Source organism: Podarcis gaigeae, assembly GCF_964106915.1.
Source record: "Podarcis gaigeae genome assembly, chromosome: 1".
Classification (NCBI taxonomy): Eukaryota; Metazoa; Chordata; class Lepidosauria; order Squamata; family Lacertidae; genus Podarcis; species Podarcis gaigeae.
This window is the reverse complement of record NC_139678.1, coordinates 24,309,874-24,335,636: the sequence shown is the minus strand read 5'-3', so window position 1 is coordinate 24,335,636 and position 25,763 is coordinate 24,309,874. Positions and strand designations below refer to the sequence as shown.

At 40.0% G+C, this 25,763-nt stretch overlaps 2 protein-coding genes across 7 annotated transcripts in view; one reads left to right on the top strand and one right to left on the bottom strand.

Moving 5' to 3' along the window:
* The window catches only part of ZC3H14 (zinc finger CCCH-type containing 14), a 33,729-nt gene extending 30,365 nt beyond the window's left edge, over window positions 1-3,364 (top strand). For both annotated transcript variants that reach the window (XR_014562941.1, XM_083733940.1), the window contains exons 15-17: window positions 616-710; window positions 1,567-1,673; window positions 1,924-3,364. Coding sequence is in view for 1 of the 2 variants with exons in the window: in XM_083733940.1 (XP_083590066.1) it covers window positions 616-710; window positions 1,567-1,673; window positions 1,924-1,930 (209 nt within the window). In the remaining variant the exon portion in view is untranslated. The remainder of the gene's footprint in view (window positions 1-615; window positions 711-1,566; window positions 1,674-1,923) is intronic.
* The window catches only part of EML5 (EMAP like 5), a 102,789-nt gene continuing 80,141 nt past the window's right edge, over window positions 3,116-25,763 (bottom strand). For 2 of the 5 annotated variants that reach the window (XM_083730427.1, XM_083730422.1), the window contains 13 exons: window positions 24,882-24,902; window positions 23,163-23,336; window positions 22,838-23,046; window positions 20,849-21,006; window positions 19,822-19,936; window positions 18,362-18,550; window positions 17,963-18,135; window positions 15,874-16,036; window positions 14,896-14,999; window positions 14,482-14,635; window positions 13,471-13,571; window positions 10,522-12,843; window positions 3,116-7,462 (listed from right to left, as the gene is read on the bottom strand). Coding sequence is in view for 2 of the 5 variants with exons in the window: in XM_083730422.1 (XP_083586548.1) it covers window positions 12,807-12,843; window positions 13,471-13,571; window positions 14,482-14,635; window positions 14,896-14,999; window positions 15,874-16,036; window positions 17,963-18,135; window positions 18,362-18,550; window positions 19,822-19,936; window positions 20,849-21,006; window positions 22,838-23,046; window positions 23,163-23,336; window positions 24,882-24,902 (1,598 nt within the window). In the remaining 3 variants the exon portion in view is untranslated. Of the gene's footprint in view, window positions 7,463-10,521; window positions 12,844-13,470; window positions 13,572-14,481; window positions 14,636-14,895; window positions 15,000-15,873; window positions 16,037-17,962; window positions 18,136-18,361; window positions 18,551-19,821; window positions 19,937-20,848; window positions 21,007-22,837; window positions 23,047-23,162; window positions 23,337-24,881; window positions 24,903-25,763 lie in introns of those variants that run through there. The other 3 variants (XM_083730426.1, XM_083730425.1, XM_083730423.1) reach the window with 2 other exon arrangements.

Here is a 25,763-nt window from a genome sequence, read left to right as displayed (position 1 = left end):
TCTGAACTCAGCCCTGTCCCACAAGGACAGACAGCAGCTTGTGGGATGATAGGAAGGCGCTCCCCTTCTTTGCCTGGCTCATTGCTGCTGCTTCCAGCAGCAACTTCCTTGTCCTCCTTGGAGGACCCAAGACTCCCAGTCTCTCTGTTTTTCCTTCCTCCTCCCTCTGCTTTTCAGCTTGGAAACAACTTTGTGGTGCAACATGATTTGAGCTGTGTTTTCCCCTTTCACAGACCGTGAAATTTTGCAGAAAGCTGTGTTTTGAACACAGGTGGAAAAATGGTTGTGTGTTTTCGTCCATGTTGCGTCTTTCTGAAGCAACCTGAATTTTGGTTTTGAACTGCTTATTTATCCATTATATTTATATCTGGTCTGTCATGATCTTATGGGATTTGCAGCAAATGGATCCTACAATCTTCCATCCAGAAACTGACCAGATCCAGACCATCTTAGTGCAGCAAGGTGGTTGTCTCACTTGCCTCCAGAAACAGTTTCCTGTAGTTGAACTTTAGGAATTGAAATTGCAGTCTTTTTGAATGTTGTCGATACATGTGAAACCATTCGCTGTTGTGTCTGGTATCGGTCACTTCCCTCCTCCATTAATGGGTTTTGCAGCTCCACCTCCAGCACCGCCAACATCTTCTAGCAGCCAACTCTGTCGATTTTTCCCTGCTTGTAAGAAAATGGAATGCCCTTTCTACCATCCCAAAGTAAGTACCATATTTTCATTTCCTCTGCAGGGGAGTTTCAAAAAGTTGGGCTGAAGCTTTAAGTGGAACTCATTCTGCGCCCAGGGAATATGAAGTATTAGCCCAGCCCTGTTAAATAATCTCTACTAATATTTCCAGCCTTCAAGAGTACCTTATGCTGTGCTTGACAACATCTGTGTGCATGCATGCACACACACATGCATTGTATATATGAACCTGGAAGGAGGGCTAGGCACAGATCTTGTTATACTCAAGAAGTAGTCCTAGTTTGCAATTTATATGCACCTTATTTTAGATTTTAACTATTGTCAAATCCAATTGTGTCCCCCTTTTCCTGTTCCACCCTTTGTCCCTTGCTGTTCCAAAGGATCCTCCAACCCTCTGGAGCAGGTCTGAAGGACAGCAGTAAGGGACACCAGAGGAAAGGGGGAAATAAGTGAAAATGGACTTCCCCTTCCATTGTAGGATTTGGTTGCCGTATGCATATTCATTCCTTGATGTATGCGGCATCACATGGTGATATGCATCAGTGAATGAACTGTCGATAACAATCCAGATGGGAATTTCATATCACCTTATAAATACAATGTTTTTACATTGACTCGGTTCACATGTTCATCGGGTGCTATTCATCAAGTGAATTTTATTGAACTGGTCCTAGGATTTGTAGTAGTCAATCGACCGCAGAAATCTTCCACCCTATGTTAAGATTACCCAAGTCATATATTTGAAAGGTTGTATTAAAGATATGCTGTAAATAGAAATGTGCAAGTAGTGTACACTCTATGGATTCAACTAAACAGGCAAAACTGAACTCCCTTGCCATTGCCTTTTCTCAGTCCCGTTATTTTCATAGCATTGCAGGTTTAACACTCAGTGTACCAGAGTCGACTGTACGTTTTACCATCCTTCTGTTTCTGTACCACCACGTCATGCCTTAAAATGGACCCGAACCCAAACTAGGTAATGTATTTCTCTTACTCTGTTAAATTGCACATGCTCATCAAACATGAAAATGCATGATCATTCTGCTTAACAAGCTTGTTAGGCAAAAACTGCAAGAAACTTGAGCAGTTCTTCATCATATGTTGAAAACTCATTTTTCAGAGTTTTGCTCTCCCTAATTTTGAAATATATGGGGATTGGTGATTTTTAGGGCAGAACGATAATTATCATGACACATTTTCTAATTTTCTGTATTTATTTTTTTCAGTGAATAATTTGCACAACCCATAATTCATCATTGTACAATGATGGCGGATAGTCACTGATGGAACAAGATGCTGTAAAAGCTATTGTATATGCCAGGCCTTGAATCTATATTGTTTCATAAAATGAAGTCGATTGCCTACTTGAAATGTGAAATTTTCAAAACTTGTATATTTAATAACTGGTTTTACATATTTTTACTGTAAAAATGTCAGTAGGGAAGAGGATTTTGCTTTAACACTAATAAAAATGTCAAGGCACGGTTATTGTCCTACTTACGTTGGGCCAGTAAGTTTCTCCTTTTGCTCACAATTTTACAAATCTCCTTGGGACCATCCATTCCACGACTGGAAAAAATTATTTCATTACAAAGAAACTGTTTGTTTTGGGAAATCGTTGTTAAAGTAATATAACTCATATGTGCTTTAAAGAAACCATCATCTTCAGTATAGATTACCTCACCTTATTTTTTGCCATTTAAATTTCTTTTCTAGAAAATAGTAAGCAAGCTCTTAAAGGTAGGGAAATGTTACCAATTTAATAACATCTAAAGTATGTGGATTATGATAGGTCTGGGACTGGTCAGTGCCTGAATGAGAGACCAGCTAGGAAGAAAGGCAAGATATAAATGGAATAAATTAAATAGAACTATTTTGAATGGAAATCAGGCTGGTGGAGAGATATAACTGCAGGTCAGCTGTCAGCACCCCATCCCAACAGACTGAATTTCCCTCTCCCAGTTTATTCAAATTGGCTACGTGAAGGGGTTGGGCAGTTAGTACTGGTGTCAAAGCTTGCTACGGCTAGCATTTGAAACCAGATTTTAAAGTTTGACTATAAACCTGGTTAAGGTACAGTCTGGCTAGCTGTTAAGTTATTGACGTATCCTTCAGCTTTGCTTTAGAGTTCACTCCTGGAAGCTAGTTTGTATGAGGGAAAGAGCATTCTGTCTTCTAACTGCTGTTTAGGGAAAGGCCTAAATTGTATCTGTTGCCTTCATTGCAGTTAGTCTGGATGGCTAGTCTCAGGAGCGAAGGAGTATGGACAGGCCTGCTAATAATCTGTGTATTGAAGTACTGGTTTTCCTTGAAACAGTACTCTGCTATAATTATACATAGGTGTATCCTGGAATCTAAATGGCAGAAATGGGTGTTCGTCTGGGCTCCTTAGGGTATAATATAAAAGATTAAGCAGTAACATAAATGTATTTTTTATTAAATCTTTTGTATCCTTTGGGGAACTACATTTTCACAAAAATATACAAAAGATAATATTCTGTACAAATATTTACATTAGATATCGGAAAACAAAAGTTAACTCCACATTTTAAACTCAAGTTTGACCAATATATTCTTGACTTCTGAAATTTAACAACCGAGGAAATTATTTCAAAATCTCTGTTTTCAGATTTTTAAAATAAAAAAACTTGATTTATGAAAAAAAAAGGCTTAACTGATACACTTTTTAAATAACAAATTCTAAGATTATTTGATCACTGGCATTAGCTCTTTATGATGAAAACCCAAAAAAGAACACAATTTGCTACTGTAATAAAGGTCACAGTCAACACCTTTGGGTTATAGTTGGATGTAACATTTTGTTGCTGCTGTTAAAGCAAAATGGATCATCTGACAAACACGTTAGAGTGAAATATTGGGGACCTAGAAAATAAATCGTTCCAGGAAATTCAGTGAAATGTGGTAAAACACAGTGAAAAAGTGTGTTGTGTTAAAAAAATATAGGAAGTGACAAAGCATGGCATTTCTAGTTAATGAAAGCTTCTGCTTTCAATTCATAATGATGAATACTTTAGGGCTTTTGGAAATCACATATTCAAATACTTATTTGTAACCTTGTTTATGGAAATACTTTCAATTTGCAGGAAGCTATTCCTGTTTCACTGAGGACAAAACTAGCCAGGAGCTGCCCTCACATGAGAAAAGGAGAGGCGACCTTTTCAAGCAGCAGAAACACAGAGGCAGCACATCCCATTGTATATGTTTATTTCCCCCTTGTTTCTGATAGAGATCTTCTCTCACCCCTTCTTCCTTGGTAGGGAAGGAGGTGCCATTTTGTGGTCCGCCTCAGGTGCCAAAACGTCTTGGGCTGACTCTGTTTAGCTGTGGCCTAAAACGGCTGGCTTAAGCCCTTTGTGGCAGAAGCTGACCTTTAATACTGTGCGGCTTAACCTGCAGCGCTCACTGGCAAAATCGAAAACAAGGTTCTGTTGACCCAATTCCCACCCACATCTTCTCCAATCTGGCTTCAGACAAACCAACCATCAATAAATCCCTCTAAACACACTTTCTGGTGCCTCTCAGCCTGAGATCCAAAACATTTATTTGGAAGCAAGTCCTGTTGATTTCAGGGCAACTTGATTCAAAATAAGTAGTACAAGGGACGTCAAGTAAGTGGGCACACTTTGGGTAAGTTTAGGTTTCACCAGCATAGTGGGTCAGATAATGCGTTCTCTGTTACCACTTGCAATGCACCCTGCAGATGTTTTGTTTGTTGTAATGCCAAAGTTTCCCAAACTTTGCATCTTTTGTATCAGTCCTGTACAGATGGTCAAATCCAGCGCAGCACCACCCACGTGCTAGGTGCTTGGCAACTTTCCCCTGCTTTGCGTGGTTCTTTGCCTTCCTGTGCAAGCAGAAAACTGGGTCTATCAAATCTGTTGTGGGTCGCCAAACATAGCTGTTGGACTGGATTTGTTGTGGCACAGAGCTGTTCTCTAAATACAGAGTACTGTATAGGTTCATTTAAATACATAATTTGCCTTCCTTTGTACATCTTAAGATTTTGGACCAATTTATTGAATGTTATCAAGTGGTTTAGGATCACAGGTCACTTTACCAGGTGACAGCTGTTAAAACTGTATTCCCTATTAATTTCAAACACACACACACACACACACAGAGGGAGAGAGAGAGACAGACACTGTATGAGTTCAAAAGGATGTCTGTTCAGTCCTACAATTATAAATTTTCAGTAAGCATCATCTAGTCTATAGTTTTGCCCTTATTATCTTGAGTCACACTTATAAGAAAAAGCAACTAAAATGTTATATTGTTTGCAAATAATGTTTTCTAAGTCAAGGTTCTGTATTCAATAACTCTGCAGCAAGGTGAAGCTTTACATTTAGCCGCACAATTGTTCTTTTAAATTACTTTAGATGCCCCAAGGCTCCAAAGCACAATCGTAATGAAATATTTGCAATAAAATGAAAACAAAAACAAAAAAACCAGGTGTTATCATTATGGAAAAGCATTGAAAGCACCAAGATTTTTCAAAAGAAGTGAACCACAAAGTCATGTAGTTTGTGCAAAATTTCATGCATTTGGGTTTGGGGTTAAAATAATAATCTACAGAATTCTCAAAATATTCACCAGCCTTCATGGCCATAGCAGGATACAGTCTGGAGTTTAGAAACTAACATTCATGCACCTGAAATATGAATTCTACACTCAACACATTTTGCTTTAAAAAAAATTGCGTTCTACATCAGACTCTTGAGAAATCTCAATTATGGAATTGTGTTATTCTAAATTATATTTTCTTCAGGGTGCAGGGAGTTATTAAAGGATGGTCTGTGGTAATTCCTATTTAGGAGAATCCATGAAAATTGAATTACTAAAATGGCTGCTTTTCACTAGATGCAAAGCAAAATGCAGAATTAGTTAGGGGCCCATATCTTGCAAATGAATGAAATCAGTGTCCTCTCAGATTGAATGGTTATCCAAATCTCATGGTTCTTGGAAGTGGGAGGCTTGTGTCTCTAGGGGGCACAAACATTTGCCAGAGAGTTTCCCAAGTGCTGGATAGGAGGAACCTGAGAAGGAACAGGCTACGAATCTGCAAATACAGAAAGCTGTTGTGTGCCACAACCTGTAGACTTTGCAGGGCTGGAGCTGCGCCAGCTTTAAGGCGGTGCAAATGGTTCCCCTGCACAGAGCACCAAGCCAAGAGGGCACAAATCTTAAGAAGATCCATAATCGAGAAGATCCACTTGGAGGCACTAAATTTTGGCCCCGCACAGGCCTTGCCATTTTACAAAATATTACCAAAGTCCACCTTTGGCTGGCTATGTCTTTCTCATAAGTTTTTGTTTCACTCCTGGAGCCCCTTAAGTTGTGCGGCAGCTCCCTACTCATTCCCATTCCTATGTGGTTTTTCTGCGCCATTTTTGTTATGAGTTGCATACCTACGCAAGAACAAGTCTGTATGGACTTCTGGGTTTGGTACTATGCTAGAATTTGTCTCTCATTTTGCAACCGTAATAGATAGAAATTGCTTGTGGGTAGGGGGGATATCAGTCCAGGGACAGCTGCCTATTTTGTATAACGGAGTAGCAGCCAGTTACAGACTTTGAAGCTCCCCCTACACTCCACAGGCTGGATTTTTGGAGCTCTTTAAGTGTGTTGTCTGTGAACTGCATTTGGCATTAGGGCCTTCCTTCCCAGAGGCCCAGAGATTTCACTATGTGCAAAGGTTATCATGCTGTAAAAAGCATTTGGGTGGTATTCAAAATTAGTTAAACTCAGTATTTTTCATTGTTATTTATTTATTAAATTTGCATACCACCCTTTTCCCGACAATCACAGGATGGCTCACAACATAAAAATACAAAATGAGAACACAAAATGCATAATAAAAACAGACCAATAACCCCCCCCCCTCCCACAAAGACCTTTAAAAGTCCATAGAATGTTAATCAGCCCAAGGCCTGGTTATAGAGAAACATCTTCACTTGGCGCCTAAAGATAATGTAATGCAGGTGTCGGGTGAGCCTTCCTGGGGAGTGCATTCCACAAATGGGGAGCCACTGCAGAAAAGGCCTGTTCTCGTGTTGCCATCCTCTGGAGCTCTCGAGGAGGAGGCACACGATGAAGAGTCTCAGATGAGGATCTCAGTAGGTTCATATGGAGAGAGGTGGTCCTTGAGCTACAGCAGTCCTGAGCTGTTTAAGGCTTTATACGTAGGTCAAAACCAGCACTTTGAATTGGGCCCAGAAGCTAATTGGCAGCTAGTGCAGTTGGTCCAGGAACAGTGTACTAAGCTCAAACCGCCTTTCGCTGATGATCAACCTGGCCTTGAATTCTGTACCAGCTGAAGTTTCTGAACTGCCTTCAGAGGCAGCCCCACACATAACACATTGCAGTAATCTAACCTAGAGGTTACCACAGCATAGATGACATAGGTTAGGCCATCCCTGTCCAGGAGTGCAGCTAGGCCACCAGCCAAAGGCATTCTGTGCCAATAAAGCAATCTTAGCCTCAAGTGACAGCAAAGGATCCAGAAGTATCCCCAAGCTACGTACCCGCTCCTTCAGAGGGCGTGTAACCCCATGAAGAGCAAGCAACCTCACCGCCATCTGGTTTAGCAAACAGCCCACTAAGAGTGTTTCAGTCTTAGCTGGATTGAGCTTCAGTTTATTGGTTCTCATCCAGTCCATTACCAAGCAAAACAATGGTCCAGTACATCCACTGCCACACCTGCAGGTATGTGTCATCAGCATACTGCTGATAGTGCACTGTAAAACGCTGGATAACCCCACTCAGAAGTTTTGTATAAATGTTAAACAGCATAGGAGTTAAAATTGTACCCTGAGGAACCACACGTTGAAGATTCCACAGGGCCAATGAGCACTCCCCAAGCATCACCCTCTGGAAAAGACCATCCAAGACCAGAACCACCACAAAGCGGTGCCACCCACTCCTAGCTTGGACAGTTGCCCCAGAAGGATATCATGTCCAATGGTATCGAAAGCCAATTGACAAGGACACATTTCCCCTGTCTCTCTTCCAACAGTGGTTCCTTGCTTCCATCATACAAGGTGGCCAAAGCAGTTTCTGTGCCTAAACCAGACCTAAACACTGGTTGAAAGGCATCTAGAAAATCATTTTCCTCCAAGAGCTCCTGGATCTGGTACAGACCAACTCCATCCTGCTTACCCATCCAGATCTGTAACACAGACCAGATCAGCCTCCTCATCCACAATCAAATCATGGTTGAGAGAGGTGTTATTCAAAGCTGGTTTGGCATTCAACAATAGCAGCCGCAGACCCAAAGGCTGGCTGAAAGGGCAACCACAGTTTCCCAGGCTTGAAGGAGGGCAGGCACATGGCACAGTCACTAACTGCCTGTGCCGTGTGCCCCTTACCAGAAGACCTGCTGAAATGGATGTATTCACAGAGTATGCAATTTATACATTACTATTTACTGCTGTAATAAAGATGGAGCCATTTCCTTTCTGGACAAGGTGATCAGGAGGTTAGTAGTTGACCGGCTGCAGATATGCCTGGAGGAAGCAAGTTATATATGCCGATTTGTCTTGTTTCAGGCCCAGTTTTTGCACTGAAACAGTCTTGATTGTCCTATAGGGACTGTGCCCCTGTTCATTTTGCTTGATCTCTCAATGGCTTTTGACACCATTGACCATGGTGTCCTTCTGGAATGCCTCAGAAGCATGAGTTGGAGGCACCATATTATGGTGGTTCCACCCCTATTGGCAGAGACTATTGCTCAACCTCACGGCTTTTGTTCTGTGGGGTGCTGAAAGGGGCTATGCTGTCTCCTGCACTATTTAACATCTTTATGACATGGTTTGGAGCTGTCATCCATGAATCTGGAGCATGGTTTCCCTAGTCTGCCATTGCTAACCTCTCAAGAGGTTTCCATGGCTATGAGTGCTTATGCTTTGCTTAGCTGTTCCAGCACTGGATAGCCTGACCTCAGTTGTCCATGCTCTGGTGACCTCCTGCCTGAACTACAGTAATGCACTCTACATGGGGCTGCCCTTGAAGATCATCTGAGGCTACAGCTAGTGCAGAATGGCTGCTAGGTTGGATGGGACCATGTGTCACCGGTCCTGAAAGCAGTGCTCAGGCTGTCAGAGCTACTAGGCTCAAATCAAGGTGCTCGTACTAGCACAAAACTCTGAACAGTACCCAAAAAAGCACCTCCTCAAGCAACAACCATACAGGGCCCTGTGGGGTGTGAAACACAGAGCAATCAAATACAACGTTCCTAGAGTGGACATAAAAAGGGGATGTCTGGACCAGCCAGTCGGAACTTCCTGTTTCCTCCTGGGCTGGGACAAACTTCCTCTACATGTGACCAGAGGTGGTCGTGTCCTCACCTGTGCAGGTAAAAAAATAGCACAGGGGAGGCAGCTATCTCTCTCTCTGACTCAATTCCTCGAAGAAGCAACATCTCCTTAGCCTGAGATGCTCTCTTGGCTTAGGAACTATCTCCTTATGGGATAGATTCCACAACTATATATTTTGAAACTTAAGTCTGCCTTCTGGGATCCATCTGTGAACAGAATGTGAGTAAACTTTTATACAAGTCTGTGTCGTGTCCATTCTTTTTAAGAGGGAATAAAGGGGAATTACCAGGAAACTTATTTTAGAGGTTTAAACAAGCCTGGCAAAGAAGTCTGCTGTGTAAGTTTAAAAGGGGAATGTTACTCTGCTAAACTGTAGAACTTATTAACATAAGTTAGGAAGGATATAATTAATATATCCTCTCCTGCCTCCCTGAACATTCCCATAGGCCCTATGATCAGCAGGAGGGGTACTGTTGTTGGTGCTGCTGCTGCCCAGTTAGCCTTAACTTGGTTTCTTGTTTGTGGAATGCCCTCCCTGGTGAGATGCATCTGTCTCTCTCATTATGAATGTTCAGGAGGAACTTAAAAACATTCCTGTTCACCCAGGCATTTGACAGCTGAAAGGTACTGTTCCTGACAGCCTTATAACTACAAGCTGTGAATGTGATTGTTTTAAAATGCTTTTAGACGTTTCAAAATGTTGTTGGATGTTGTTATTGTTTTTAAGGTTTGAATATGTTTGAATTTTATTTTTCATTGTATTAAGATGTATTAAGTTTGCTGCCCTGGGCTCCTTATTGAGGAAGTGTGGGATAGAAAATAACAAGTTGTTGCTTGGGTGCCCAATATTTATTCTTACATAATATAGAACCATCGTTCACACATTTATTTTGTGGTTTTTGAAATGCCTGCTTGGAAAAGGGGACTCGTTTTTGTAACTGTTCAATTAGCTTGGCTTCCAGAACATCTCACCATAGTCTCTATATTATGCAAATGCTTATACTTGGAGAGTGGTATCAGCAGTTAGTGTTTTCAAAATAAACTGACACCTTTGCGATTATTTCAATCTGAGCTTTCAGCTTGCTGAACACCTTTGATACAACAGTTATTTGCATATCCCTCCACCATGCTCATGAAACAAAATGTAGTGCTCATATGATCTTCTCCTCTCTTGATGGGGAAGAAATAAACACTTGTTTAAGCACCTGTGTTATAACATTGTATGCAAATAGTGGAAATATGACACGTGCTCTTCCCTCCACCATGGAAAATAACATTGGCTGGGTAAGCATGCAGATAAAGCCTAATTAGTCCATCCAAATATGGTCTCTCGTTAAATCCCTTCTAATTTATGAGGTGTTAAAAGTGCAAAGCCAAGGCATCTGGTAGAGGGTGGCTGGTAGACTTGGAGGCCTCCAGAGGTTGTTAGACTCCAACTCTATCAACCCCAGCCAATATGGCCAATGGCCAATGATAATGGAATTTGGGGGCTTGTTCTATAAGGTCTAAAGTAACATAACCAGGAGAAGAATTTGGTTTGCTTGTATCACAGTGATTGGTGAGTGCATAGTAGGTTTAGCATGCTCACATGTTTATCTGCATTGTATGAATGTGGATGCTGGGAGGCAAAAAGCCAAAGGTTTTTCACAATGCTGCAGTGAGCCTCTGGCTTGCAGGCTTCCCCCTCCTTCTTCCTCTTCCTGCACAGCTGGGAGGTGGAATTTGAAAGCTTTCACTTCTCTTTGTTTTTTTTAATTAACTGCAGCTCATCATTTTCTCCAAACCCCGCAAAACATGGTTTAAATAAGCCAACTTCAAAACATGGGTTATGGATGTTATCATGTATTTGATTATGAGAAGAGAGTTCTGACATGATATGTAATCAAACTGGCTTTAAAAAAAGATGTTACATTTCCTGGATTGCCGTGTATAATTAATGTACATGGAAAAGTAATTCTAGACAATACTCAAGACAATTTTATGTTGTTTAGTCACCCCCAAATAAGTTAAACACTCTGCTGAATGGTAAATCAGCATAGTTATGTCAAAAGATGGATTTCCCCCTCCCCATCCACTTTCAAGCATGATTTCAAGCATGCTTTGGGGTAAATCTGATGTTCACATTAGGGTTTGCGGAAAACCAGAACATAATTGGGCAGAGTTAATTCTATTTCCGCATCTCATTATATTGATGTCCCACCATGCACAGGATATACACATTGCCCTGATTTAGATAACCTGAACCCAGCAGAAGGCTGCATGATTGCTGGGATGCTGAATTCTCATTGTTCAGAGAAAGAGGGAATGGGCGTGCCTGGCCTCATATTAGATCTAAAATGTTTCACACAGGAGTCAGGATGCTTCTCAGTACTAATCAGTGAGGGAAGTAAAAGAGGGGTGCCAAGACTGTGCATGCAGTGGAATGTGCCAGGAACACAAATGTCACAGAAGTGATTCATTTGTCACCTGCAATTCTCATGTATATACCTGTACTAAGAAGCACAAACCAATGTATTCAGAATGTATGCTTATTTTGATGCTTACATTTGGTTGTTAGAACCATTTCAAACATACAGGCACTTGCATTTCAAAAATCTAACTCGCCAACTTGCGTGTAATTTTTCCCTGTGTAGATACGATTTTGACACGGGGTTGCTTTGAGAAAAAATGATCCCTCATGTGCCTTCTGAGGTGGAATCTGTGGGTGCCTGTATGCATGAATGAATGAACTAGCTGTAAGATTATTAGCTGGAGAGCAAGAGATTCAATGAGTCTTACTCTGTGCAAAATAATAATAATTGGTAAAATATATCTGAATTATCTATTCACTTTGAATTCTCTAAGCAATGCTGTGAAAATGCAGTTAATAAATCCTATTGCATCTAATGGCACCCCACAGCTTCATAAATGTATAAACATTAACATGAGCAGCCTGGTCCTCATTTCCAGCACAGCTCTGCAAGCAAACACAGCGATTTATCTTTCATTGAGAACACTTTTATTCACAAGGCAAAAACCAGAGTTAGACTTTTAGGTTGTGGGCAAGGCACTCACAATGTGAGCAAATGTTATTCTGCTCACAGAACTAATTTAATGCTTGTGATACAAAAACACTAAATTAGCCTTGAAGAATGGGTTCACGCATGTCTACTAGCATTCACCAGACATGATTACAACCCAAGCCTTAAAACCAATAGAATTCTGCAGGTCCTAGGAACAAACTTAATTCTTGGGACTTTTTTGTGAACTAGATAAACCTTTTGCTGGTTTATCTCTTTTATTTTCTATTTTATTTTCACCCATTTAAAAAAATATTATAGTTTAAGAGCTGCAAGGTGGCTTTCATTTCAGTAATAAAATAAGGAGTCTTCTATTTGAGTGAGAGTCAATCCCCAGTACTTAAACATTCATGCTGAAAGTAAACACAGCAATGTACAGCACTAGGTCAGAAATAACATCTCTTGATTACAAATTCAGGATCTTATTGGGAAACTGTACACTGAGCCAAAACTCACTTCTTCCTTTCCATGTGTTTCAGCATCTGGCAGTGAGTGGGAAACAGATGTAGGATATCTGATACTGCAGTAATGTGACTAGACTCAATACATTTGCAGTGCTCCATCCTTCTGATAGACTCTAGTCAGTCAGGTGGACTGTTGTCTGTTTTTATCAGCACCATTTCTTGAAGCATGCTGGACACTGGAGAATGTCTCTTTGCAATTGTGGGGCACTAACGCCTCTTCAGTAGTGTCCTCTTTGGAAGGTCTCCATGTCTCTCAATGTGGCATATGTACACATTTCCAGACAAATATGCTGTATTTTCAAACAGAAAGTAAGAGAAAAAATAAAAGTTACAGCAAGCTGATAGATTTTAAAAGTAATTTTAATGTATATTTAAAGTTGCTATGCTTGGTTTTTTGCTAGTTCAACATGACTGCTTGTCTTTCAAGCATCTGAGTGTCGGGGTAATTGCTGGCAGGCAGGGTGGGCAACCAGGCAGCGACATTATATGTGCCAGCCTGTTCCTCTCATCTGTGTGCCGCTCCTCAATCTTCCTCCCCAATGAGATTCTGTGACTCATGTCCAGAGACACTGAGCACACATTAGCAGAGAAACAACATCAGCAGAACCTAGGCTCTGGGATGTGAGTACTAAGCTACTTTATTTATATACAAAATCAGGACAAAGGAAAACATGGCTCCTCTCCTTCTTGCTCTCAGAAAGAAGAGAGAACACAAAAGCAATACAGAACGGAACTTCCGTTCACAAGACTCCAACAATCAGTGCTGGAATGTAAAACACAGACATGTGATTAAAACATTCCCACACGTCTGCACAGCGAGGGAGTGGAATACAAACACTGAGTCCATTTTCAGGAAAAGCAGAAAATAATTTTCTTTAATCTGTATTTTTCTAGCATTTAGATAAAGATTTACATACCTGCTGTCATCTCCGCCAGCACTAACAACATATCTGTCCCCACTTGTAAAACGAATATTCGTCACATGGGCTGAGTGACCTAAAAATCGTTTATGTTTTGCCTTTGAAATAAAACAAAAGCTACATGTCATATTCATTATTTTTAAAACGAGTCCCTAATCCCACAGTATGCATATGTAGAATTATTTTTAATCTATCTCGCCCACAACCTGCTGCTACCATCTACATTACTGCCACACTATCCCAATCTTTCCTGACCCTTTAGAAACAGAGCGCCTGGATCGATTTAAAGTTTGCACTGATCCAGCTGCTGAACCACACTTCTGTTTCTATGTAGAGAACTGCAGAACAGTGATACTGCAGTTGCACATGCATTCTTTCATTTGTTCTCTCATTGTTGTGATCCTCCACTGGGGAACAGCACTCTGGGGCTAGGCTGAGTCCAGTCTGCTACTCAACTGTCCACAAAGGGCTGCAACTGCTACTTGTTGCAGGCAGCACCTGGGCATGCAAATCCGCTTACATCTTAGAAGGTGGGACAGCATTGCAGGCCGGCGCTGCCTTGCCCAATGTTTCCCGATGAGGGGCTGCTTCTGCTGGGGGAATATCAGATGGCTGGGAACCAAAATGGCTCTCTGACTACCTGCCAAATTAGCCAATGGCCATGTCAGACCTCTTACATCTGGAATCAATAAAGTTGTGGCCTTGAGTCTTGACTGGTTTCTTTACTGGGTCAGGTTGGCAGGGTTGCAGCACCTGGGCACACAACAGCTACTTGCAACAGGTTAGTGGCAAGTTGTATGAATGGAGTCAGGACTGTCCCATTGACTCAAACCACCAAGCAAGCAATGATACTTGTATCTTTCATTTTCAATCTTCAAAGGACTCCAGAGGTCCTGTTGAAGAAAACTAGGTGGTAAAGAAAAATATCCTGCAATTTTCCTTCTCCAATTTTACAGCGGTTCACCTTAGTAAAGGAGCTCTCATAATCTTCAATCAAAAGGTTCTTACAAATTTTTCTGGACAAGGGAAGTCGAACAGCTTGACCATGCCAAAGTCATCGCCTGTTACAAGGCTGATTCCCGAGTGAGAAACACAGGCACAATTTACATCGGCTTTCTCAGCATGCCTGGACCAGATTCCAACAACTTCATCTCCTAAAATGCTGAAGCAAAAGGTAGAAAATGGAGCCGTTTAAAGAAACATATTTTGATCTAGAGGACTGATGTAAATTTATTTACTTATTTAAAGTGTTTACATAGATCATTTATTCTATTAACAGTACAGGGTGGTGCACAGCAATTATGTCACAGCACAAATAGTGTCAGAAAAACTACTTATACATCCATAAAACAGGAATTGCATAAATTTGGGCAGGAAATGATGTGGCATATTTTAAGAAAGCTTCAGTATGTCTGGATTTACCTGGTCCAACTGGCCCATGTTATTCTATCAATCACAGTTTGATCCAGGAGCTGTTTTCCTGAAGGCACTTCATAAACTTGCCTTTTGTAAGACCCAGTAGAGACCTACAAGAATTAGTATAGAGTGATACAATTGCAGATATTCTGATGATATTTTTGTCTTGAAATACGTTTCTGCTAAGGAACAAATAGGTCAACATATCAAGAGATACTAATCAATATAATTTTCAAAATCAACAGTAAAACTGTTGGTGTATGTACCTGATCCTATGCTATCCTGTCAACCGTCCTATTCTTATTCTTATTCGGCTTTGGTTTTCGCTTGAGCCTTGTCATGGTAACAATACTTAACAGAATATTCTAGGAATATAAAAAGTAGTGCATTTCTACAACACAACACAAAAGCTGAATTGTCTTTAAAGTGGTTCAGACATAATGACAGCTTCTAAGTGAATAACTTGGAGCCACTCTCAAGCTTACAGTGGCACCATTCATGAGAACCAGCACCTTTGCATGGAGGTTGCAAATGTGGGTGCTGGCTATTGGCATGATAACAATGGCTTGAAAAAGGGTTCACTAATTACACAGATCCTGGTGGCCTGATAGACACATAGAGGCACTGGTGCTGACAGACAGAAACTTTGCTTAACTGCGCTTCTATTTTGCAAGCCTATTTGCAGCACTGCGCCTTCCCAATGTGCTCTTTGTTGTGTCTGAGCCTGTGTAACACATGAAACAAATAGGAGTTTTTAATTCCTGGACATAAACTAACCATCAGTTCCAAGATGTATTTCTACTTACATGTGAGAGACGATAAACACAGTAAGGTATTGGAAATAGTTATTATTAATTAAATATTTATACTGCCCTTCATCCAAAGATCACAGGGAAGTTTACAATATAAAAACAAAAATACATACCTTAGTAACACACAAATTAATAAATTAATAAAAAAATAAAAGCTCCCAGTTATATTTACCTGAAGATAACAGCTATCTGCTGAAAAATCCATTTGAATTACAAAACTAGGAATGTCTTTGCAGTAGCTAGCTCGGTTAAGAGTAGGCCCCAATGTCAGGTCATAAAAATCCACTGCATTTTCACTGGAACCCACTGCTAAATAATGAGAATCTGGACTGAACCTATGTAGATAAACAGGTTAAATGAGTTCTTGCTGGTGACATTGTATTAAACAAATCTCAAAATATTATTTTTTTTCATTTACTTTTTATGCCAGATATTTTGTAAAATGACTGTGGTATAAAATGGAGCAAAGATTTAAAGCATATGCTATATAAATATGAAATAAAAGACATTTCAATGCTGCAGTTCTATATACATTTATCTTGGAGTAAGCCTCACTGAACACAGATTTACTTCTAAGTAACAATGTAGGACGCAGGTGGCGCTGTGGGTTAAAGCCTCAGCGCCTAGGACTTGCCAATCGAAAGGTCGGCGGTTCGAATCCCTGCGGCGGGGTGCGCTCCCGCTGCTCGGTCCCAGCACCTGCCAACCTAGCAGTTCGAAAGCACCTCCGGGTGCAAGTAGATAAATAGGGACCGCTTACCAGCGGGAAGGTAAACGGCGTTTCCGTGTGCGGCTCTGGCTCGCCAGAGCAGCGATGTCACGCTGGCCACATGACCCGGAAGTGTCTCCGGACAGCGCTGGCCCCTGGCCTCTTAAGTGAGATGGGCGCACAACCCCCAGAGTCTGGCAAGACTGGCCCGTACGGGCAGGGGTACCTTTACCTTTACCTTTAACAATGTCATCAAATCATGCCTTTCTCATAGTATATATCAAGTGGAGTATTTCCCCCCCCCCCTTTAATCACTAACTGAACTTCTCCAAATCAAACTTGGTCATTTCTTAACAATTTTCTCTGCCACAAAATGGTTTTATTCCATTTCAAACATTTTTTCCACATCAAATAGCATCCTTTACTCTACTTGTTATGCTATTCCTGTTTTGTTCTCTGTTCATCTGTACGTAGCATGGTATTCAACTACATTTTTACTCATTTAGTCATGTTCATTAATTTCAGTGGGTCTACTCTGAATAAACCTTAGTTAAACAGCACCTTAAATATAGACTCCACAAATACCACCACTGAAACTGTCAGTAATTTATGTTCTTGAAAACCTTGGGGTTTCACTAGGGCTTTGCAAAATCTGCATATATATTTTTTAAAAAGTTCTCTTTCTGGCTTGCACATGCACCCACCAAACAGGTGTCTATTTATGTCAGCGGTGTGCAGTAGAGGTTAGCAGCACAGCACAGCATTGCTGAGCTGGCTTCACACACGTCGCTGCCAATTACCATGAGGGAGAATGGCAAAGCAGTGGGGAACTCAGTGCAGTGGGCATGAAGTGGCAGAGCTAATCCAAGGCTCCTGCCACTTACACTGTGCCAAGTTCCCTGGTACCTTGCCCCTCCCCCTCAGATTGACTGGCAGAGATGTGCAGCATCGGGAACCCAGGTGAGCAACGCAGACCCACCCCACTGGCTGCTACTGGTTGTATGTCTTAAAGTGGCCTAAATCACTCTGTTCCCTTCAAAAAATGGTGACAGGCAGTAGTGTGCACACAGTACATTCACTACCACAAGATCTTGTGATTGCCACCAGTTTGGATGGGCTTAAAAAGGAGTTTAGACAAATTCATGGAGGATAAGGCTATCAATAACTAGATCATGGTGGCTGTGAATTTCCAGAATCATAGAATTGGAAGTGACCATAAAAGTCATCTAGTTTAACCCCCTGCAATACAGGAATGACCCATGGCCCTGAAATTAATAGTTATTTGCTGGGGACATGACTGGACAGAGTGCTGTCACATTCAAGTCTCCTTGTTGTCGCATTCATGTCCTTGTGGACTTCCCATAGGCACCTGGTTGGCCACTGTGGGGAGTGATTGCTGGCATAAATGGGACTTTGGTCTAATCTAGCAGGGATACTCTTATGTTCTTAATGCTGCATCCTCATGCATGCACATCTACCATATCCAACAAGATGCGGATATAATTTTTAGAGAATCCAGAACCACAGCAGGTAAGGGAACATGATATCTCACCTGATGTCCTGAATGGCTGATCTTCTGTCCCTTTTCTTTCCCCATATTTTCAAAGAGTTCACTAACAAGATAATAAATTCTCCATTTTTCATGCCAATAGCCACCATGTCGCCCTCTGGACTATAAGACACAGTGCGTGCTGCGTGGCCCAAATTTACTTTGTTCACCATCTTCTGTGAGAATTGGTTTTTAAAAGGAAGCACAATTAAATGTTTCCATTTATGTACAATGAATATAGCATAGCAAGATTATGTCACAATTTATTTTTAGCTCTTACGTTTACTTAATTCCTGGAAATACATTTAAAAGAAAATATGTGCAAGTTTTCTCAGCGGGTTTATTTTTAATGTATAATTTTTCTAAACAATTATATAGTCTTACTGTAATTTTTATACCTACTTTATCAGCAATATCCCAGAGTCTGACTGTCCCATCTTCTGCAGCAGAAAGGAAAACATCACGAGAAGGGTGTGTTGCTAGTCCCCAGATAGGCCCATCCATGTGACCATTAATTAGAATGTTACATGCTGCATTTTTTTCTCCAACTTCTATTATTTCAGCATTCTTTGTCCCAACAAGAATTTTCCCCTGGAACAATGTTCAGTTAATGAAAACTATTTTTAAAAATAGCATCTGTTGATGAGGGGTAACATGAATCTATGCATAGTAACTTAGAAATCATGAACATATTTCCACTAAAGGAATTGTTGAAATCATGAAAATATTAAATACTAGGGGGGCAGGATCCTTGCTCACTCTGATTGCTAACCTCCTACTATTTCCCCCATGTTAACCCCTGAGCTTCCCTTGCAACTACTAAGCTCCCTTTTCACCTTTCCAGCCCTATTTCTGAAACCCCTTTGTACTCCTATTTTCACCTTCATTCTCATTTCCATGCCTCTTCCTCCCTCCTTGTTTTTCACTCCCCTTTGCACTGCCTGGTTTTCACCTCCACCTCCTTCCCCACCCGCCTTCTCCCACCTCTTTTCAAGTGTCCCTTGCATACAGACCATGCCCATTTCCATGCCTCCTTCTCTCTTCTATTTTGCAGCCCGCCCGCCTGCCCCTTTGCACACACATTCTCATTTTAAACACTGGGAAAGATTTGAGTAGAGCAAGAAGGAAATTGGGAAAGACTGTGCTTTATCCATGTTAGCTTTTTGGTGTTAGCTTGTGCTTCTGTGTTGTAGACATATTCGTTCTTTCTGCTTGTTAAAACTTAAAGAACAAAAAGATAGCCCTCATTGTTCCTCCCTTTCCAATCTAATTAGATATCTCACATTGCTTTAAACCACCACTTTCTCTCTCTGTGTTCCTCCATCCCCTCTTTGCTCAAACCTCTCCTGCTGTGAAAACTGCCACTTTTCTCCTATCAGTGTTCCTCCTTTCTTTCTCTCCCTTCCTCAATACTTTCATGCACCAGAGAGGATCTCAATATTGCTAGAGTATTGCCCAAGTCAAGAAACAGCAGTGAAAGGTACAACAAAGAAACTAAATACCAAAAATGCCAACATGCGTATATGCTTCCTCAACATGTTGTGAAGGCCACCAATCTGAATGGCTTTAAATGGGGATTAGACAAAATTCATGGAGTAGTTACATGGAGTAGCTACTAATCCTGACGGCTATATGCTACCTCCACAGTCAGAGCAATGGACTACATAAGCCTTTTGTCTAACAAGCTCTTCTTATCTAATATTTGAATAGAATTTTAACAGCTAAAATTGAGAGTGGCCATGCTATGATGCTTAGAAACAAACAGAAAAAATAGGTTGCTGACAAATAAGCAAAGATGATATAAAACCAATATGAATCAACATGATAGATGTTGTCATCTCTTTAAGGAGACCAGCACTTACTTTGCCTCTGCACACAGAGCGAACACAGTCAATTATCTGTCCTGTCTCTAATCTGAAGGCACGACACCTCCTTAGCTCCTGATCCCATAGTTTAACTGCTCCACCTTCTTTTGATCTAGTGAAAATAAACATTATAGAAAGAATAGATAAAATCGCTCAATGTAAAATGCATGTGTACAAATCCCATATTCCATTCATTCAATGGATATCACAGTTGAGATTCACGAATGAATAATTAAAACCGCTATTTTAAAATATAAAATATTATGTCAGTTTTGCTATCCACAAACTATTTTGCAATGGTTTTAGCTTACTTAAGAGTATGTAATTTTTAGATTTCCACATTTGTCATAGTTGTTAAGCACATGTTTACTATTTTGTAGACGCTTTTGTTATTTTAACTATTTCATGTCACATTGTAGTTAAGGCTAATATGCTAGCCAGTGAGAGCGTGACTGCTCAACTTTTCACTCCCTTGACTTGGGTATTCATTCCCCTAATCTTAGACATAATCTAGTACATGCTTAACTCTTTCCTATGTGAGAGAAAATGACTGAGGGTACTCCTTACTTTATAATACATTTTGTTGCAGTAAGAATATAGGAAAACATAAAAAATACAAGATTATTTCTTAAAGTCAGTTACTCACTTTGAAATGATTACCTTGCTGAAAGGTTTATTAGTATTATGCTAAAGAAGATTGAGTCTAGCAGCAAACCATGCAATACTAGTGGGAAACAGGTGAAATCATTCAAATCAGTTTCCTGTTTTACTCATTGTAAATAATTAGGTAGGGAATTTTTCTAACATTTAACAAGAGTTGCCATGGTTGCTGTGTCAGTAAAAGTCACTACTTGCTCTGCTACAGCAAATGGAGATAAATAGGTTTAGGCTGTCAATTTACTTATGTACAAATAATGAATTGTATATACTTAAAAGTAGAACTACCACAGTGTAATTTACTTCAACACATTTATGCATTCATTAATATATTTGTAAAATGTATCTGTAAGAAAACCAGACTCACGGCCTCTCCTTGCCTCCTGTTACAATTAAGCCATCTCGTAGTGTTGTGTACATTGCAAATATAGGCCCATTGTGAGCTTTGCCTACAATTCGATTCAGTATATGTTCTTTCCAAACACACACATCTCCACTGATTGTACCTGTAAATGTCAAATTATTCTGAAAAGGAGGGAGGGAATGTGTTCATCATCACATGATTTCAAAAGGGGGGAAATGCATATATTTATAATGAAACTACAGATGGTGCAGAGCACAGTGGACAGAATACTAACTGTGGTTAACTGCTACAAGCATTTTATACCAGTTCAAAAGATCTTCAGCAAAATGATTTATGTTATCAGTTAAAAGTATTGGTTTTATGGTTTCAATACTTTAATGGCCTGGAAACAAAGCACTACCTTCTCCCATAGAAACTTGCCTGCCAATTAAGATTGGCCCTTATCCAGGTTTTCCTGTTTTCAAAGCCAGTTAAAATGTCATTTTCTCTGGTAGTATCAATATGGAACTCCCTCCCCAGAAAGGTTTGCCTTGCACCTTCTTAACATATTTTTAGGTGTCAGGAGAAGTCTGTCCTGTTCTGTTGCACTTCAGTAGCTTTCTAATGGTATTGGAGATTTTCTTGTAAATTGAGTGCTCCTCAGAGGGCACGTGTTGCAGTGAGATCATCAGGACTGACCTCACTGTTTGTGTGGGTGGGAGTGATTGGATAGCCACAACAACCCTGATTGGTGGTCCCTCGGTTGCTGGGCAAATCTGGCCAATGGGGAATTTTGTGTATTAACTGAGGGACCTTTATATACCGCTGCACATTGCATAGAGCTTCCTCTTTTCGCCTCCTGCACCGGATCACCCGCCCACCCTCCCTATATTTAGGGTCTTGCTATGACCTTGCTATGCCGTCGTGGGTCATCTATTTTGGGACAGGGGCCTGGTAGGAATTTTCCCATTTGGTTGATTGGCTGGTGCCACTTAGGTTTCGCCTGCCGCATAGCAAATTGTCACAATTTTGTAAGGTTTGGCAGTTAGGCATTGGTTCAAGGTGGTCCGGAGGTGGGGTTGGAATACCTGTCTCCTCCAATGCGCAAAGCTTTTCCGTTAAAGGAATCCAGGGATTCACCATGCTTTTGTCAACCCCTTTCGGGGGGGCCACGCAAGAGTCCCTGGGAGCATTTGGGGTGAGCTTGAGTCTGATTCTGGACCATTGCTCCCCCATGATGTTTACCTGTACTGACAATATGGTGGGGCCCAGTTGTCAGTGCTGCCATGCTGGGGTCAGGTGCAGCTAGTCGGGAACCAATGCCTAAACAAACCCCTCACTATCTGTAATCAATAAAGTTGTGGCCAAAATTATGCCAATAACCTAAAAACTAAAATCTGTGTCAATTGTGTCTTTATTTTTTGGGAAGCTCCTGGGGATCTTAACACGCAATTACCATTTATTCTGTTTTTTTATGTGAGTTTTCTGCTGGTTCTGATTAGATTTTCTTGTATCTGTATTTAAAACTGCATTTGACCATTCTGGCAATATTCAAACATCATTTAATAAACAAACAAACAAACAAATAAATAAATAATGTTCTGAGTTTATAATATAGAGGAAAAAATGTTCAGATCTGGTACTCAACCGAGGTTTCAATCAGATTCTAGCGAATTATGGATGCAGCACAATATTGGTAACTGCTCATAAAACATTCGCTCCAGAACTAGTTTTTATCAGAGAAGTCTGAATCACTACTAGAACTTTCCTCAATACCCTCAAATGTTTTTAAAAATATTTTTCTAAATAAATCAGTTTTTCTAAATATACAAAATATCTGCATTGGAACGCGAAGTGTTTAAATACTATTCAACGGCTTCCAAAATCTATAATGCAACTTATGTTTGAGCTGCTTAGTCTTTAAAGTAGTAAAGGCAGTCATAGTTAATGAAAACATGGAAACATCAATAGTAAAAAGAGTAACTGTAGTAAAGAGTATGTTTATTTACTTACAGCTCCAAATGCTACAGACAGCATAGTCTGCATTCGTGCATCTTCTATTGAACTTGTTTGTCCTTTTTTACTTAGAAGTGCTCTTCCAGCAAGTGTCCAGAACCTCACATGTTTTACTCCTACTGAAACAAATTGTGTGTCGGAGTCAGGCCTGAATTCTGCTACAAAAATACGCTGATTATGACCAGCTCTACTAGCGATTTTGGCACCTAATAGGAAGAATTAATTGTAATTCAAAGTCACATATAGATAATTGTATTGTACCAATAAGTAGTGATTAATGAACAAGATAAATGTGTTTTAGACAAACCAAATACCTTCCTACCTTCCTGCCATTTCCAAATGGTAATGGTATGTTCAGGATCCAGCCCTACAGACAGAAGAAGCTTGCCAGTGGCACTAAAACTGACTGAACAAACGCCTTTCGAATGGTAGCATCGCAATACAGACAATGTCTGCTTATTCATTGCATCCCATACGTGAATACAAGGTGCTGTAGCTGTACAAATATAAGAAGATCAGTAATTTGTTTTGTTGGTTAAAGCTTGTAGGATTTGTAACACTTAAATAATTCAACTAACTTTAATTAAAAGAACAAAACCTGAAATTATAATCTTGCTTTCTGAAGCCAACACTGCAAAAAGTGCTCATTTGGGAAAGTATTACCCAAATATAGAAAAGATGCATCTAACAGCAGAACCTTCTTCTTCTTAAGTCTCATTCAGTTCCCCCTTAACACAAGAACAAAAAACTGAATTTTAAATTATCTATATAAAATTATACACACCCTTACATTTGTTTAATGAGATTGGAACAAAGCATGAATACAGACTGCAGTTCACAAGTTTACAATTTAGACTGCAATCCTAAGTGCACTTACTAGAGAGTAAGCCCCACAGAATTCAGTAGGACTTACTTCCAAGAAGACAGAGTGAGGCCTGTACTGTTAATCTAATTTGTAATACATTGTAATACATTGCTTGAATTTGTAATACATTGCTTGTAATGCATTGTATGAATGCCAGGTAGGAACCCACCAAGTCATCTGTGCAATAAAGTAAAGATATCTATATATGGTACAGGGGCATTCATGGGTGGTAAGAGTCTATAGAAGACTGAAATATATGAGGGAAATATGTTTTCCAGTGCATTTTTCAGCACTACACAATCCCAGGCCACACTCTGCCACTTCTGAAATGTGCTCGATGCTGTTTTGGAATGTGACAATGGTCAACAAGGACCACAGTGGAAATCTAAAAGGCTAGGCTTCTATCCTCATCACATGTCCTAGGAGGAACATACTATGCTGAGACATAATATCTGATTGTGCACTATAGGCTACACAAGTGGCACAAGACATTATAATCAAGGGAATCGCATAGATAAGAGTTCAGAAACAACAACAACTGCTCTACATAGGCAAGCATGTGCATTATCCTTTTCTGTCAGCTGTTTGATACACATCTATGTAATATGACCACCTATTCATGCAAGATGAAAACAACTATACAAGATCACAGCTGAGACTATGACTTTCAAAGGAACATAATGATATTTCACAAAATGGATTTGATAGCACTGATAAGCATTCTGGATGGCTGGTAAAAACTGCATGACAATACAGTAAATGAGAAAGATGATTTCTTTATTAACTCAGTCACCAAGGCCTCTTGAGTGAATAGCTAAACAAAATAATATTTATAACAGAAACATTTGTTGTCAGCCCCAATGATTTTCCAGAAACTGAATTAATTAAAAGTTATATAAATAAGAAAATAGGTTATAAAATGTTTTATCACTTATCAAAACACTGGGGTGGTTGTGGTGGGTATAATACAATAAACTTTAGAATGTGTTAAAATTATTCTTTGACTTCATCTAAAGGAAATCTTGCATATTTATATCTTGTTGAATTTTGTGTTTAGTGCTAATGTTGTAGCATTTGATATCATGGAAATATATTCAGTTAACCTACCTACAGTACTGTGTGTAATGTCAAAAAACCTAGTTATACCTGAAGGTGTTAAAATTTAGTTTCCCTTACCTGACATATCTGCTGTGTCTCCTGTAATGGAAAAGCAGCAGAAAAATAATTACAACCAGAATGAAAATGATAACTAAAATATATGTGGTATAAAGTACAAGCTTTGGTTTCAGAATTGTTGTCTAACAATATGAACCCTGTGGCAGGTATATTAAACGGGAACTTACTAACCATATATAGTTAGTTGTTATTGCTTCCACTAACAGAATATACAGAGTGGCATGGAGATGCCTTTCCTTGAACAATGTTTAGTTAGAAATTAAACAAACTTGAGTGATGTTGAATTCTCAGTTGCATGGAGAGCAAAACTGTTTGGTTAGAGATGGTTTAAAATAATATTTCTTTCAACAGTTGGGGAAAAATAGCAGAGGACTATGTGTAATGCCATGGTTTCACATTACACGAGTGAGCCTTGGACTGATCTACTTTCTTTTCCTTATCCCTCTTTCCCCTTCTGCATTAAGATCCAGTTAGTAATTTCTTATTTAAAATAGGTCACAGTTTGCAGAATGGTGGTTTACATTTGCCCTCTAATCCAGAATTGGTAAGCACAGTTTTTCGTTCAGACATGATGGCAAATTCTTTGTGCTAAACAGGGAGTAAGTAATCAAACCTGAGCCTGCGGAGACATGAGGAGGAAGAATACAAGTCCACAGCACACTCCTGATCCTCTAATCCATGTTTTGTTAGATCTTAACCAACTCAGTGTGTTTGTAAAAAGTATCAACATCCAAAAACGTAATAGATCCAGCAATGACCACTGTCATAATTGCCACTCTTAACATATTTTCTGTGATATTAAGTTCATAGGTCAGATCCAGATTCTATATGTGTTCTTGAATGCAGAATGGGGATCTCAAGGATGCAGGTGCAACACTCATT